General features: G+C 42.4%; 1 protein-coding gene across 1 annotated transcript in view; it reads right to left on the bottom strand.

The window, feature by feature from the left end:
- Nucleotides 1-1696: 1696 nt before the first annotated feature.
- The window catches only part of LOC128765651 (aryl hydrocarbon receptor-like), a 42543-nt gene continuing 29281 nt past the window's right edge, over nucleotides 1697-14958 (bottom strand). Inside the window, exons 3-10 of the mRNA XM_053876558.1 lie at nucleotides 14035-14141; nucleotides 11581-11670; nucleotides 9991-10099; nucleotides 9782-9903; nucleotides 9473-9675; nucleotides 8217-8326; nucleotides 7807-7948; nucleotides 1697-7555 (exon numbers count right to left, since the gene is read on the bottom strand). Coding sequence (XP_053732533.1) covers nucleotides 5902-7555; nucleotides 7807-7948; nucleotides 8217-8326; nucleotides 9473-9675; nucleotides 9782-9903; nucleotides 9991-10099; nucleotides 11581-11670; nucleotides 14035-14141 — 2537 coding nt within the window. The 3' untranslated portion in view covers nucleotides 1697-5901. The remainder of the gene's footprint in view (nucleotides 7556-7806; nucleotides 7949-8216; nucleotides 8327-9472; nucleotides 9676-9781; nucleotides 9904-9990; nucleotides 10100-11580; nucleotides 11671-14034; nucleotides 14142-14958) is intronic.

The raw sequence follows: 14958 nt of genomic DNA, 5'->3' as shown, positions 1-14958 counted from the left end.
CTTGCTGACTGAGCCTTTCAGTTCGGGACTGCAGCCCAAAATACAAGGATCCTGATGAGAATCCAGAGTCAAGTTGAGCAGAGCGAAAGTCGTCTGGACTCGACACGGACGGAGAGAGCAGCAGAGGAAATACTCCAACGATACGTCAGTTCAAGGCGTCACATCTTACATAAAGAGGGTTTCACAAGACTGAAGAATAGTGTGAGGTGTAATGTCGTGCTATTGTTCCAATGCAAAACGTCAAAAGATTCCGAGAAAGCTTTGAAACATTTATCACAATCGTCAAAACAAAAGAAAGACACTTAAATATACAAGGGCAAATGATTGCAAACATTCCTCAGAAGGACCAGTCACCGGTTAGAAAACAGATAGCATGCGAGAAGGTCGTCAGCCTTGTTGTCATGGAAACCAAAACAAATAAATATAAGCTTTTGGTTGAAGCTCAGGAGTAAAATATGAAATGTCGTTGGACTTTCAATATGCCTGGAAGAAACCTGCTTTGAAGCCAGGTCTACCAGAGAAGGAGGTGACTCAGAAGAGAGAGCACACCGAACTTACCGATGACGTGTGACATATATGGCGTCATGTTGTCTTCTTCAAATCCCTCTTGTTTTCACGCGCTTTTTCAATGGGTCAAGTATCACTTTTTCAGTGAAAGTGGTAAATTGCGTCATCCTGATTAAAAAAAAACCATGATTTTCAGCTTACAATACTATGATAATAAATAACATTCAATATTAAAGATACGGAATTTACTGTGGTCGATTGTTTTGAACGTCACCTCTTGCGATTCTTTTTCTGCGCAGTTGAGAAAGTGACTCGTCCAGATTTTGGAGCAATACTGACACCGCGTGGACAGATTGAGTCATCACATTGATCTGCTCCCAAAGGATCAGAATCAGAATCAGAATTTATTGCTATGGTCACAGGGCGTTCCACCAACTAGGAAAGTGCTTCGAAATAAAGTGCTGTTATAAAATAAATTAAAATAAAATAACATACTAAACTAAAAATAAAAATAAAATAAATTTAATAAACGTGATATTTTACGTCAATAAAATCGTGTTCTTAAATCTTAAATCGTGTTCCTTTCTACGGTAATATCGTGGTGCGTTCAAAAGCATCTCGAATAATGTAAACGATCGATTTAAAACGCAAATGTTCGGAGTGGGACGGGACTTTTTACTATTGTTTTCGACATTTACACTTTTATTAATAATGTAATTCACCTTGGGTCACTGCAACAGATGAACTCAAAAGTTAGATCAACTTAGTCAGAGATAGTCATGCTTTCACAGTCCGATTTTGCACTTGTGTTTGCGTCGGTGAAGGATATTTATGAGCAACATCTAACCGTTTTGCAGGTAGAACATGGTTCATTGTAGCCCTGTGCTACCGAAGGATATAGTTTGATCGACAGGGTGGCGTCATAATACCAGCAAATTAAATGGTGTTCTGAGTAATAATACAGTCTGACTAAATTGAAGGATACAATGCTGCTTAAAAAAACGTCTTCTTATTAAGTTTTATTATTATTATTATTATTATTAGTAGTAGTAGTAATAATAATAATAATAATAATAATAATAATAATAACTGGGCCAGTTTCAGGAAAAAGGGGAACGACTGTGACTATTGTTGTTGTTGTCCATTTCGTGTGAAGAAAGGCTCAGGATGCAAAGCAATAACTACTCAATTTGCGAAGAAAACATTTTAATTCACATTTACTTCATATATTAATCGATACACAAGCACGTTACAAAAACATGGTTAAGGTGTGTACAAAATTAAAGCATGATACAACCTGAGCAAGCACGATGAAGAGCTCCTAAAACATTGAGGGTGGACCTTGAACGCCTTAAGTAAAAAGCTCTGGTTTCACCAAATAAGGCTGAGAGCCCCACGTGTTTGACTTCCAGCCAAATTAGTTAATATATGTATATATATATAAATATATATATATACACATTTTCCAGCTGTTCAACTTTTAGGTTGTGCGTTTATGATGCTGGCGTCTTCATGAAACTCACCATCAGGAATTGAAAAAAACACGTTTGTGGGACTGCTAAAGCAAAATCTCAATTCTAGACTTGCAAGCTTGAATATGTAAAATGAAGATAAATGAAGCAACATGTACACATTTGCATATGCGTGGTATATAGTTAGTGTATATCGTGACACAGATACTACAACTACAAGGTAAAAAAAAAGGAGAAATACATGTTTTTTTTTTCCTGTTCTTTTTTTTTTTTTTTTTTTTTTAACAATCTCGACATCCCCTATCAACATCTGCTTTCCTCTCTTTTTAGTGGCTTCTGAGACAGTTGTTTTGAGTCCACCGTAGGCGGTTTATCGGCTGGCCAGAGCCTCCGAAGTCGTCATTGCAGCTTTTATTCCAACCAGGACACTCAAGATGTAGTCGCTGAGCTGCAGCTTTTATCATGTTTTATTACACAGTCGTAAAAAAAAAAAAAAAGCAGGTTAAATACAGGAAGCTGTTACAGCTGTCGTATATGGGTTAGCATGTTAAAAGACGGCGGGGAAACATACAGCATCATCATCCAAAGTTAAAATGTCCACAATATTTACATTTGCTTTTCTGTCCGTCAATGAAGGAAACCTCACCATCTCTCCTGAGACTGGCAGTAAAGTCTTTTCCCTTGTTTCCACTGGTGAGGATGTCTGTGCAAAGGAGAATGGACTTGAAGGATTTCCAGCGTTGAAATGCACTTAGGTTCTTTAGTTTAATTAACGTAGGATATATGAACATGGCTTTCCTCGAGGAAATAGCAACGAAATATAGATATATTTATATATTCAGAAGGATAAAAAAAAAAAAGTGATATGGCGGAAAAGGCGTGGTGCTAAAAAAAGGCACAAATAGAAGGACAGAAGGTTCAGGGAGATGGCTCAGTGTGGTCAAGTATCCTGGAGGTTGCTTGTGGGAAGGTGGGACGGCTTTTAAAGATCTGCTTCTCCTGACATTTACTCACTGACTCCAGCTACTAGAGGCGTACAGCATCATAAAAGGGGTTCCCATCAAACTGAATTTGTTGATCCTGATCTGTAGTGGAAAAAGCAGCACAGTGACTGGCAAGTGCTGACTTACTCCTGGCTGACAACAAATGAGTCAATATGTCTGAAAAAATATGTTTCAGATTAGAAGTCGTTCATAGTCAGCGAGCTGCTCGCTCCACCAAGCCTGTAGCCAGTCAAAAGTGACATCCAGCCAGCGGGGATCAGGTTCTCTATCCACCCCAGGGCAGCCGAGGACAGCTTGGCGTCACCCACAGATCTAGTTTCACGTAGAAGGGCACGCATTCTAAACGGGCTTTAGGAGACACTGCAGCTACTTCCTCCTATTTGAGTTCTACGCTTCAGATCGTCCCTCTTACTATAAAGATGACTTTCTTAAGCAAAAGACATTGGAGGCTTTTTAGTAGAACAACATTTAAATGCCACAAGTGCTTTTTGGGGGAACTTTCAAAGAGGTGGAACTCTGACCACACACAGCACCACGTTGATTTATTGTCTCCTAACTTTGGGCCCTGGTTCATTCCCCTTGTGTTTTTCTGCCTGACTTCAAATACGGAGACTCAGTCGAAACCAGCGTCCATAAAAATCATCATTTCTCATCAACAATTCGCAGACATGGGAAGGACACGCCACTAATGTCAGAAGACCACCCTGGTCGTGGAGAAGGATGGAAATGTTCTTTAAAAGGAAAACAAGCACTTTCACCTTTAGTGGTGACAGATTTTTGTTCTTGTCGTTCTTGTCTCCAGTCGGTTCATCCCAGCGTATCACAGCTGGACAAATTGCTCAGCTTGGCAAAATGAGTTCTGCTGTCTTCCTGGGTTCTGTCACAGAGGCAGCAACCAGGAGGCCCAGGTTTTCCCAAACAGTGGAATCCTGAAAGGCTCCCAGGACAGCGGTGATCTCTCAAGCGTGCTCGGAACACCCTTTCACGATCCATTCCAAATGAGTCTGACACAACTTGCCTTGGGAACATCTGTTCTCCACAACCACAAACCCATATTACTCCCTATATTCCAGGCATCAACAACCACATCCAACTCAAGACCCCATTATTTTCTAAGACTTTTACGAAATGACTTTGGGTCGATGAGGTTTCATGAAACAGGGTTGTGATTTTCAGAGGCTACCAGATGGCACTGTCTGCTGTGGACTTGAAGAACTAATTCAATGAAACCTCACATCATTTCTAAACCAAGAGCGCCATCTGGTGGCCACTGAAAATTAGGACACAGTTCCAACAACCCTGCATTATTGTCTCATGACACCTCATCGACCATCACCACCTGTTAATAAAAAGCAGACTCAACACTCCAAGTCCAACAACCCACTGTGACAGATAAAGCTCTTCCTACAGTTTATAAGTGCCAAATGTTTAAATCAAATTTGCAATCCTGTCTAAACAATTTACAAAAATAAAATATATTTTGATCCATAAATATGTGCTGTATTTTTTCTGTTTCAACCCTCAGCAACTGAGTTTGACAAACTAAAACATCCTTTTCCCTACGGTTCAACAGTGAACTTTTCTTCTCTGTTTGTTCATGGACTTGTGGAAAAACTAAATCTAGATCTAAAGTTGTAGGGCAAATAAATATGTGGGCATTCGGTGGCAAATCGTTGCACACATTAAGAGTGGATCAGAGTCTTCTATTCTCAGCCACAGCCAAATGATACATCATTGCTCCACATGCTGAGCACTTGATGGTGTGGATGTTTTTGGGCATTTTCCAATACGCATATCAGGCCGAGTCAACAACAAGCCCAAGGTAGGGCAAGACCAAGTCCAAGAACAGGACCGCCCCTGAAACTTTGATGTTAACAAATGGATGGAGACACCGAATACAGAACCTCCATGACACACCCTTTCTTTTGGAGCCTGCTTGACACTCTCAGTCAGAGCTCTCTGTTCCCCTCACCTGCGACGTAAATAAGGCTTATTGATGGGATGATTTTTTAAAGACCCGTTCCTTGTACTAATTATGGGATTCCCTACATGAAGCATGTTAAGAGCCACACGGCCCTTCGACAGTAGACCCAGAAGGAACACACACACACACACACACACACACACACACACACACACACACACACACACACACATATATATATATATATATATATATATATATATATATATATATATATATATATATATATATATATATATATATATATATATATATATATGTAAGTATTAGTAATTAGTTACCGTATTTAGTAAGTCAATAAAACAAAAAAATCCAACGGGGCAACAAAGAGGATTTACCTCTAGACTTGTGTGTTTTCGACCGAAGGTTTGGCTTGCTCTTGTTCAATAGAGAATTACATCAGGTCAGATGAGATTACGGGGTGCGAAAGTGGATCAATGCAGCAATGGTCTGTGTCCATCAAGGTAGTAATAGCCACCTAGCTAAAATCTCATTTGCAAATACCATTGATAATCTCATTTCTACTTGAAAAAGAAACAGAAGTCTCACATGCTGATGCGTTCGAGGAAACTTGTCTCAGGGTGAAGAAGCCCATACTAAGGGTGTCGCTTGGAACTATATGTCTAAATATAGTACAATACAGCTGTGTGAGAATTTCCCACACAAGAAATACAAAGGTTAAAGAGGTTAATATGCGAATTATTGTGTAGGTAAAGACAGAGGTTTCCCTTACTGAAAATATATCTCTTTGGATTTGCTCAGGCTTTACCTCATTAATGCATCTCTGGCTTTGTACTTCATTCTTACTGAGAGTCTCTTGAGCAAAACAAGCTACAACGTTGCAGGAGAGTAAATGCGATCAACAGTTATATATACTGTATACGACGATAGAATGGGACGCGACGAGAGTCTGGGCGAGCACGTTGGTCCAGAATCAGTGGAGCATGTTCACCTGTCTATGGCACTTGATGAAGTGCTGCGCGTTGTGCTCTGAGGTGGGAGGGGCACTCGCAGGGCTGATGTTGGCGTTTTCCTGGTTGATGGCTGACGTGCCCACCACGGGCTCACTGCGTCCCCACTGGACATAGCAGGAAGCCTGGGGGGGACTCTGATCCAGAGAAACATCTGGCCCTCTCTGAAAAGCAGCTCCGAGAGGAGCCAAAGTCTGGCCCCCTCCTGGACTGTTGGTGAAGTGCTGGTTGAACATGCAGCTGCTGCTGGTGGCTGACTGACCACACGCTAGACCCGCCTGCTGGCTGTGGTCCAGCTTGTTGACGCCCTGGGTAAAAAGGGCAGCACATGTTTGCTTCTCCGGAGACTGAGTGTGGACCATAGGCCCATATCCGTTGATGGCGTTATGAGGCAGATACTGACTGCATGCAGACTGCTGGAGTTGCTGAATCTCCAATGGTACGTTCTCTTGCATGCACGCTACGGGAAATTGAGCCGGCATGTTAGCAGAGTTGCTAATCGCAACCAGGGGAGGCAGTACATCCACTGCACTTGGTGGCACGTCGCAACCCTGCAGCATCTCGATATTTGTGTTTTGAGGACACCGAAACTGCTGGGTGTTCTGTAAAGGGAGAGGTGGAGGGCGGCAACTGGGGCCGAGGGTTGCCGGACCGTAATTTGGAAATGATGCCAAAGAGTCGCCGGGCGAGGTTTCTGGGATGTTTAGTTCAGGGATCTCCAGTGACGTGCTGAAGATGTCAGGGAGTTGCAGCTGCTGAACTGGAGGCGGGTTGCAGTCGGCCACAACATTCAGAGGACCGTGATGGGAGAGTCTCTGGGTCCCACTTAACATCGGAACCGCGGAACCTGGTGAGCTGTGCAGGACGTTCTCTTGCTCATTTACAGGCTTCTGAGAGAAGAGAACGTTTAACTGAGAGAAGAGATCTGGACTCTGCGAGGTGAACAACTGCGGCTCACAGTGTCCAGAAGGGGAGAGGTGGTTGTTGAGGCAGCTGGGACGAGTGTTGGTCAGACAGTCCTCCTCCCCCTCCTTGAACAGAACAGAGTCAATGTATTCAAATATCTCATTGGTGAGGAGGTCGTCCAGCTCCGTGCTCAAATCGGCATCCTTTTCACCGTTGTGGTTTAAACTCTTTAAAGTCTTTTCCCAGTTCATCATTTCCGTGTTGCCAAGATCCATGTTCTGAATAGCTGCACTGAATTCCCCACTCCGGGCCAATTGCTCCAGGCTGTCAATCATAGCCATCACTGACTGCTTGGCCTCCTTCTTGATCACGACTGGGTTGCCTGTTGTCCCTGCCTCCCCTCCCTCCTGCCAGGTATCGGCGGGAAAACTGACGAGAGCTCGGCTGTCCAGGAACACCTGGTCCACAGGTATCGAGTTCTCCACGTTCTTTGCGTACACGGTGTCGTTCTGTTTGAGAAAGCTGTCCAGCAGAGAGCCGGGGGACACATTCTTGTTTTTGTCTGTTTTGTTGTTGCTGAACAGCTTGTTGAACTGGGACTGCTGGATGTCCACTGTGGGGCCGGTGTCGTAGAGAACAGCTTCCCCCGTTGTGAAGCTGAATGGCAGCTGGAGCCTCCTCTGACGGAAGTATTCTTCGCCCTCAGCTTGGCTGAAATAAATTTAAAAAAAAAACAGACTCCAAATTAGATAGCTGTATAATCACGAACCATTATGAACATAAATCAAAAGTCTGGTTGCCATATTCAAACCTTTGGAGGGGAGAGGAGACAGTAGGGAGGGTGGAACAGGTGGCGGTTTTAGTTGGTTTTAGGTTTTAGGAACAAACAATGCTTGATATAATCTGCCTTTCCCATCTCAACAATGCTGCTCTCCTTTGTCGTACTGTGAAACCATACTCACGCTAAAGCTCTCTGATACGCGATGATGAACTCAGGTCTTCCTCCTTTATAGATGAGCTTGGCGTTGGACTTCACCCACACCCAGCTGCCCGTCTTACTGAGGAGCCGGAACACAGTCAGTCCGCTCTCGCCCGTTTTAATCACTGAGGGGTGAAGGCAGAACAAACAAGGTCATTGTACAACATGCACTTGTTGACAGCAAACAAACATGAGGCACACACATGAGCAACATGGTGCTGTACACCAGAGAGTTACAGGGTCACAGGCAGGGTTCTTCTACTCTTCATGGAAAGTAAGCCATGTGTAAAACGCTTATGAAACCGACTGAGTTTAGAAGCGTATATAGTAGTAGTAGTAACAAAGACATAGTAGTAGTAACAAAGACGTATATAGTAGTAGTAATATACATACTGCGGATGTGATTGTCGGCGCAGTACATCATGTCAGCTGCGTGGATGAACTGGTAGCCGGAGCCTTTCAAACACAACTCCACCTCGTTGTAGCCCAGAATGATCTTCCCCCTGGAGGGACAAGGCACGGAGTGGTTAAACAACATGATGAAATATTCTTTTGATAATTCACAGGCCGGATCAATACCATACTGTTTTAGGAATTTCAGACAGATAAGTCACGAGTAATTTCCCCCCACAGTTTTCTAAGTATTTCATAATGATACTATCGCATACTTTAAATACAGTAAAACAATTTTAATAAAAATGATTGAACAAAATGAAACACTTTGAAATTTCGCATTTTCAATGCAAATGTCATTTAAAGATTGAGTGTCAGCAAAGGGTAGCAGGTCTCCAGATACAGAAAAGATTGACAGCCAGTCCTTTTCACAACCAGCTGCAGGCGGTGGAGTGCAGCGTCAGCACTGCAGGAGGTGGGAAGGAGGGTGGCAATGCACGCTTTCTTCTCTGCTCCTCTAAAATTAGTTGAAAGTGAACAGCTTCACAAGGCTGCTGGATCAGGTTGCCGGTACTGTGAGTGCACACTTCCCATTCGGGACAGATGGACCCTTAGAGGTGCTCGAGCACCAGCCCGATTTCACAACTGGAGAAAAGTGCACCCAACTGAGCCTTTTTTTCTTTCTTCAATTTCAAATTCTTCAGAAAAAAAGTTCTCTCTCTTCTCAGTTCCACACATATGTATTTTGATATCTGACTGGGCATTTATTTGACTGTGAGGATCAATTCCTGACAAGCAGAAACGTGGCGCTACTAAGCCCCTCCCACTCCTCATGCCGCACAGTGGAGCAGTCAAGTGTCCACTTGAGACATCAGCGCAGCGTCCCCTTCATCCATTTGAGATTTTAAAATGGTTCACAGAAAATGTTTGAAATTTAAAGCTGGACCAGCAACTTATGTCCATGGTGATACAGTTGGACCACTATGCCACGAAGGAGATGCATGTGATGGATCGCAAGTTTGGAGTTTATTCTAGTTTTTGAGCCAAAAACAACAGCAAAATTTTGTGTGATGGGTCCCATTCTGGTTTGAGCATCCCCCGACTCTCCCCCCAATTGTTGTTGCTGTTTTTTGAAAGAGAACCTCATATAAACGTCTTTGTGACATGCTCGTCGAGTTGTACACGCGTTATATTCGCACAATGCTAAAGTAGAAGTATACCTACTTGGACAAAAGGAATGGAAACATTTCAATAACCTGTTGTCTATGCCCAACGGAGTGAAGTCCATCTTGTGTTTGGTCTGAAACAGCAGCATTTTGGAGCGGATCTCGACGATTGACGGAGACTGGACGGGCATGGCGATAGCAAATAGTGCCAGCTGAGGCTTGGCACATGTTCCGTTGTCCCCAATGACATTCTGGCCGTGGAGGTACTTCAGTCTTCCCTGGAACTTCAGCGCCTGTTTAACAGAGTCCAAAGTGATTCAGAGAGGAATGTGTGGGATACTTTACACCACCCGTTTGGCTACTGTCGCTGGAAACTTTTATGGAGAACATTGGTCTAACCAGAAAGCCGGAGGAGTTGTCCAAGAGGCATCGAAAGCGGCACACAAAGCTTCTTTCCAGAAAGGCCGAGTTCTCCGGGGGAAGGTGATCCGGGTTGTACATCACCGTAGTGTTCTGCAGGCCTGACAACAGTAGTACACAAATCGTACCACAAAGCACTTACTGGAAACTAGTGACTCACAAAAGAATAAATGAAAACAAGTACGCACCATCTCCATTTGCTTCGGGAGGATTGAGAGCAAAATGGAGTTGCTGTTGGAACGTGACTCGATCATCAGTGTGGATGAGCTCAAGCACACTCTGGTGGATCACATCAGACTGCAGACAGAACACGGAAACGGATGAAAGTTTTAACAGCAACAAGTACCCAGAGAATGGTGATAAATAATTTTGCTTTATATATAACCTATAGAAGTCTTGCAGAATGTACTGTTTTTACACGCAACAGTACCTGACTCAGCCTGCAGAGGGCGACTCAAGCCACGTCAGACGTCTTTAAAACGACTGAATACGAAATGATAGAGCGCTAAAAATAGACACAACACACATCTACAACAGACGTAATTGGGGAACAAAGATATTAAATGGAAAACAAAGTATGTCGTGGAGTGCAATTGTGTGCACTCCAAATAATATTAAATTGAATCACAAATCCCTCAACAGGAACACATTTTATCAATGAACACAAATGTAGATAATGTTTTTTTTTTTTAATGTATGAATGAATAAAACACTGAGAAGAACTCCCTACTCATGTTTCACTGTGTACCTGTAACTGATAGTGATGGGTTGATGAGGTTTCATGAAACTGTCTCCTCATTTTGATTTGATTTTGATGCTGCCACAAATGCAAACCTGTTTACTGGTTTGAGTATTTTAAATGGCCTCCGCAGTATATGCGATGTGTGATGTTTATATGCAATTTAGAGTGTTCTGGGTGGAGAAAATCCAAATTAATATAATAACTACTTTCTATCTGATCACATCACACCATAATTGTATCTTTATTGAACACATTCTTTGGGTGGGCAAAGAGTTTGTGCACAGTATTGTGCGCAAATGGGTGAAGCGATTGAATTATTTAACTATTTGTGTTGATGGTTGCATGAAGGTTTTACTTCCCAGAACGCTACTGAGAGGTCGGATGATGGATGTCTGCTTGCTCACACGCCCCTAAAATGATGATTTGTATAGGTACTCACAATCTTTGTCAATGACAAACAACATAATCATTTAGTACGAGCAAACAGACATCTAAATAAATCATCCTGTTTCTTCATTCTATTCCAGCTTTCGCTGGCAGGAAAGCTGCACCGCGCTGCTGATATCTCCATACAATACATCACAGGAGAGTGCAACGCTTGATCGCTGCATGAGACCGTGTGTGTTATCTAACTTCTTAAAGTGAGAACAATGCGTTGATGGTTCATGAGCTAGTCGCACCCTCAAGCACCGGAAACATTTGTCTGTGACGGATAGCAAACACAGCGCAGACGGAAAGTGATGCACACTGACCGTAAGAGGATGGAAAATAACTCTGACCCATTTTGATTGCAAAATGCATCTTGTTGTTCAATTATACCAGGAAAGCACCACTCCCAACTTTGGCAATGACCACCGTTACGCAACCAGGCTTGCAACATTCAAGTAAAATTACAACACCATTTGGATATTTAAAATATGTTTATATCGCAAACATTACTGCGGCTCACCCTCAGATACTGCAGCATTGTGAATTGCAGTACATTCAAATAATCATGGGAGGAATGACAGGGTTTCAGTTGAGGTCTGTATCTCACCTGCTGGAAGCCCAGGTAGTCCTTAATAGTAGGAGACACATAGAAGACAAGTCCTTCTGAAGTCACCACCATCACAAAACCATTGAGAGCCTGCAGGGAAGAAGACATCAGAGATATAACTATCGACTGGTCACCATGGTCCATCATTTTACTAGGCTGAATGTAGTGATGGATAGATCCGGTCTCATGAGTATCACAGTACTGCACGGTTGACGACACAGTCGTAGTTTCAGAAGCCACTAGGATGGTGCTCTTTGGCTGAGAAATAGTGTGAGGTTTCATTGAATTAGTTGTTCAAGTCCAACAGTGCCATCTGTTGGCCTCTGAGAATCAGGACACTGTGTCATGAAACCTCACCTACCCATCACTAGTTGAATGATTAACACAAACATGCTTGACCCGTCAGCTTTTGGAACGCTTTCATATCAAACTGAAATTTGACAAATACACTGGACACTTTTAGAGGTCCATGGAGTTTTTCTTAACACAACTCTGACTTAGCTGCTCAGTGCACTTCTCTTTGCAAAAACATTCCAAGCTCTGAAACAGAATTCCCAACAATTTGCCGTCTAGTTTCCCCTCCCAGACCGTTTCTGTGACTCAGTGGTATTTCCAAACCAGAACATTATCCCCAACAGCAGAGAAAGTAGAGTGAAAAAAAACAATTATACTTCACATTGCGGTCAGACACAAATACTTGAAGTCCGCCTTTTAAGTTTTAAGCTTCCTTTAATTAAAGAAAAATGGATATGACTGCTGTTTCTATGGAAACATTTTGTTTATGTCACTATACTCTCAGAATAAATCATAAATAGGGTACCGGTATGTAAAAAAGTTGGAAACAATGGCTAAAACAATGTGATACAAGTAACATCCGACCGGGATCGGTTCCGACCAACCAGTCCTAAGTCGTATTAGACGTAAGCCGAATGCCAAAATGGCCGGGGCGAGGGTTGTAGGTGCTACTGTAGTGGTAGATCACTGTGTGAGAGTGAGATGCTGGGATACTGTGCTGCTGTAACTGTCGTACGTGTTGCCTGGCTGCTAGGTGCTGCGGTGCCAGACCTTGAATAAAAAAAGAAACATCTGCTGGCCGTGGTCCTAAGTATGGATGGACGTAAGTCGAGCAGGTTGTAAGTCGGATGTTACTTGTATAAAGGCACTTTTATCCCAAGTATTTTAAATTGTATAGACTTATAACATGTGAGTGATAGATACAAAGAACAAATAAAAAAACGGCAAGTTCAAAGATGCTGATCATGGCGATGGGAGTGTTAGTATTTTACTGTTAATAAACATTCTGAGCAGTATGTGAGGAATAATGCGGTGCAAGAACACCTCCTGCCAGCAAAATTCTATGGCTAAATCACCAATATCCAACTAATTTCACTGCACTTTTACAACCTAGTTTGACCCTCGATCACATTGAAGGAGCAAATCCAGCCACTACAACCTCAGAGGAGCTACTGTATACTGAACAGTTCCAGCAATCTAAAAGAGTCTGAGCCTGAGCTCTTGAAGACAAAGTTACAGTGAGTCTAGAGTAAACAGGTTCATCTGGTGATACTGGTGAGAAAATCTCCCTCAGACTGTCTGACTCCACTGATTATAAAATATGTCCTAAAAAGACAAGGCAAGAGGTGCAGGTTCTATTTCCAAGTGTTTTCAGCACGTCTTAGAGCCTAATCTGACTCTCACCAACCAGTCATACCACCTTCTGACATTTTTTCATAACAGCGCCAAAAATCTCTCCCGAGGCTGCTTCATAAAGGCTTTTTGTGTTATATAATCATCCGCGCTGTGATCATAATGTAGAACCAAGTGTGTCAATGAATGAATGAATAAACAGCCACACCTGTCAAGACTTTCTCCTACAATTGAAATACATTGTAGTTGCCTGCAACTTGACGAGAGCGCAAATAAACACACCGTCCGCCTCGGGCAGTTCCACCAGAGCCGTCCATCAAGACCTGACAGATCTTTTTTTTTTGTCTTCTTTGTCTCTGTTGTTTCAGGAAATGAATGTGCGAATACATGTAAAGCAGTGTAAAATTGATATTAAACTTTACAAACCGAGGCATCCAGTAAACTTTACAAACATATCGCTGCAATTCTGGGAAGAAATATGAAACAAAAAAATCAATATAAAAAATGAAAACCATTAATATTTTGTGTTCCACTCTAGCCATTTTCTCTCTAGTCACTTTGTTTATGCATGTTTCCTTGATACTCCTAATAATATTAGCATTATAGATCATGCATTGCATAAGCAATTTCAGCAATTGAACTCATGTACTTCGAGATCCCACAGCAAAATGAATTCTCTCTGACAGTGGATCAGGTTTAACAATTAAAAATGAGCAAATTGACTTGTTCCTGTGGGACTCGCTCCTCTCAGAGGAGAGTCAAGTGCATTAGAGCACAAACCCCTGATGAAGAACGAAAAGCTGTCACCTGCAGCAGGAGGTCTCCTTCAGAGAAAGCTGCACTATCCGCGCTGTTCCCATTGTGGCCGTTGACTGCAGGAAACAACAGGCTGTTGTTGCTGTTCTTCGCGGTGGCTGCAAAAGAAAAGAGTGTTTAGACTAGCTTCAACATGTGACCCTCAAACCGATAAACATCTCAGGTTAGGCAGGTTTTCTTAAAAGGCTGAAGTTTATTTTGAGTCGCCAATAAAAATGCGGATGTCTACGGCAGGAAAAAAAAAGGGAAATCTAATCAAATCAGCCCTCCGGCAACTTCTTAAATAAACTTGAGAGCGAAATTCATACATGTCAAGATTTGTTCAAAACAGCCTCACATACAAGGAGGCTGAATACATGTGATTGCGCACTGATCACACGTTCGACCGCGCTGACTCGTCAGTCATCAGCTCTGTTTTCAACATCCTGCCGCATAAAGACGCTGAAGAAATAGGACACCGCTGGCTTACACCTGCGCGGCGCACAGTCGCAGACCTGCCCGAGAACAAAGCCAGTTTAGACAACCACTTCCACATTACTAACAACCCTGGCATGTGTGCTTTAATAAGGGCCAAACATAGGAGATACTAATGTCGCAAACTAAACTGATTCTGTTTGCAACATCAACAACGTCAGCTCTTCTTAGTGCAGTAAAAACAGGTCATCAAAAGTCTTATTATTTAGCCTTGTCACATAGTTGTTATTTCACATGATAGGTGACTTATGTCAAGAGTTCAAGTTCAAGTCAAACGGAAATGAGGAACAAAAGCTTTTTTATCATTGTGGAAATTGAAATAGAGAAAACAGATTGCGACTTTTTTTTTAAATAAAATGAAAAATAATTCATTAATAATTAGTTGCAATAATACAATCATATTCAAACTACATGCAACTGAAACACCTTTCCTCCCTCCAT

The sequence above is a fragment of the Synchiropus splendidus genome, chromosome 10 (genome assembly GCF_027744825.2).
Source record: "Synchiropus splendidus isolate RoL2022-P1 chromosome 10, RoL_Sspl_1.0, whole genome shotgun sequence".
In the NCBI taxonomy this organism is placed as follows: domain Eukaryota; kingdom Metazoa; phylum Chordata; class Actinopteri; order Syngnathiformes; family Callionymidae; genus Synchiropus; species Synchiropus splendidus.
Note: the sequence above shows the minus strand (reverse complement) of the source record. Positions and strands in the feature narration are given on the sequence as shown.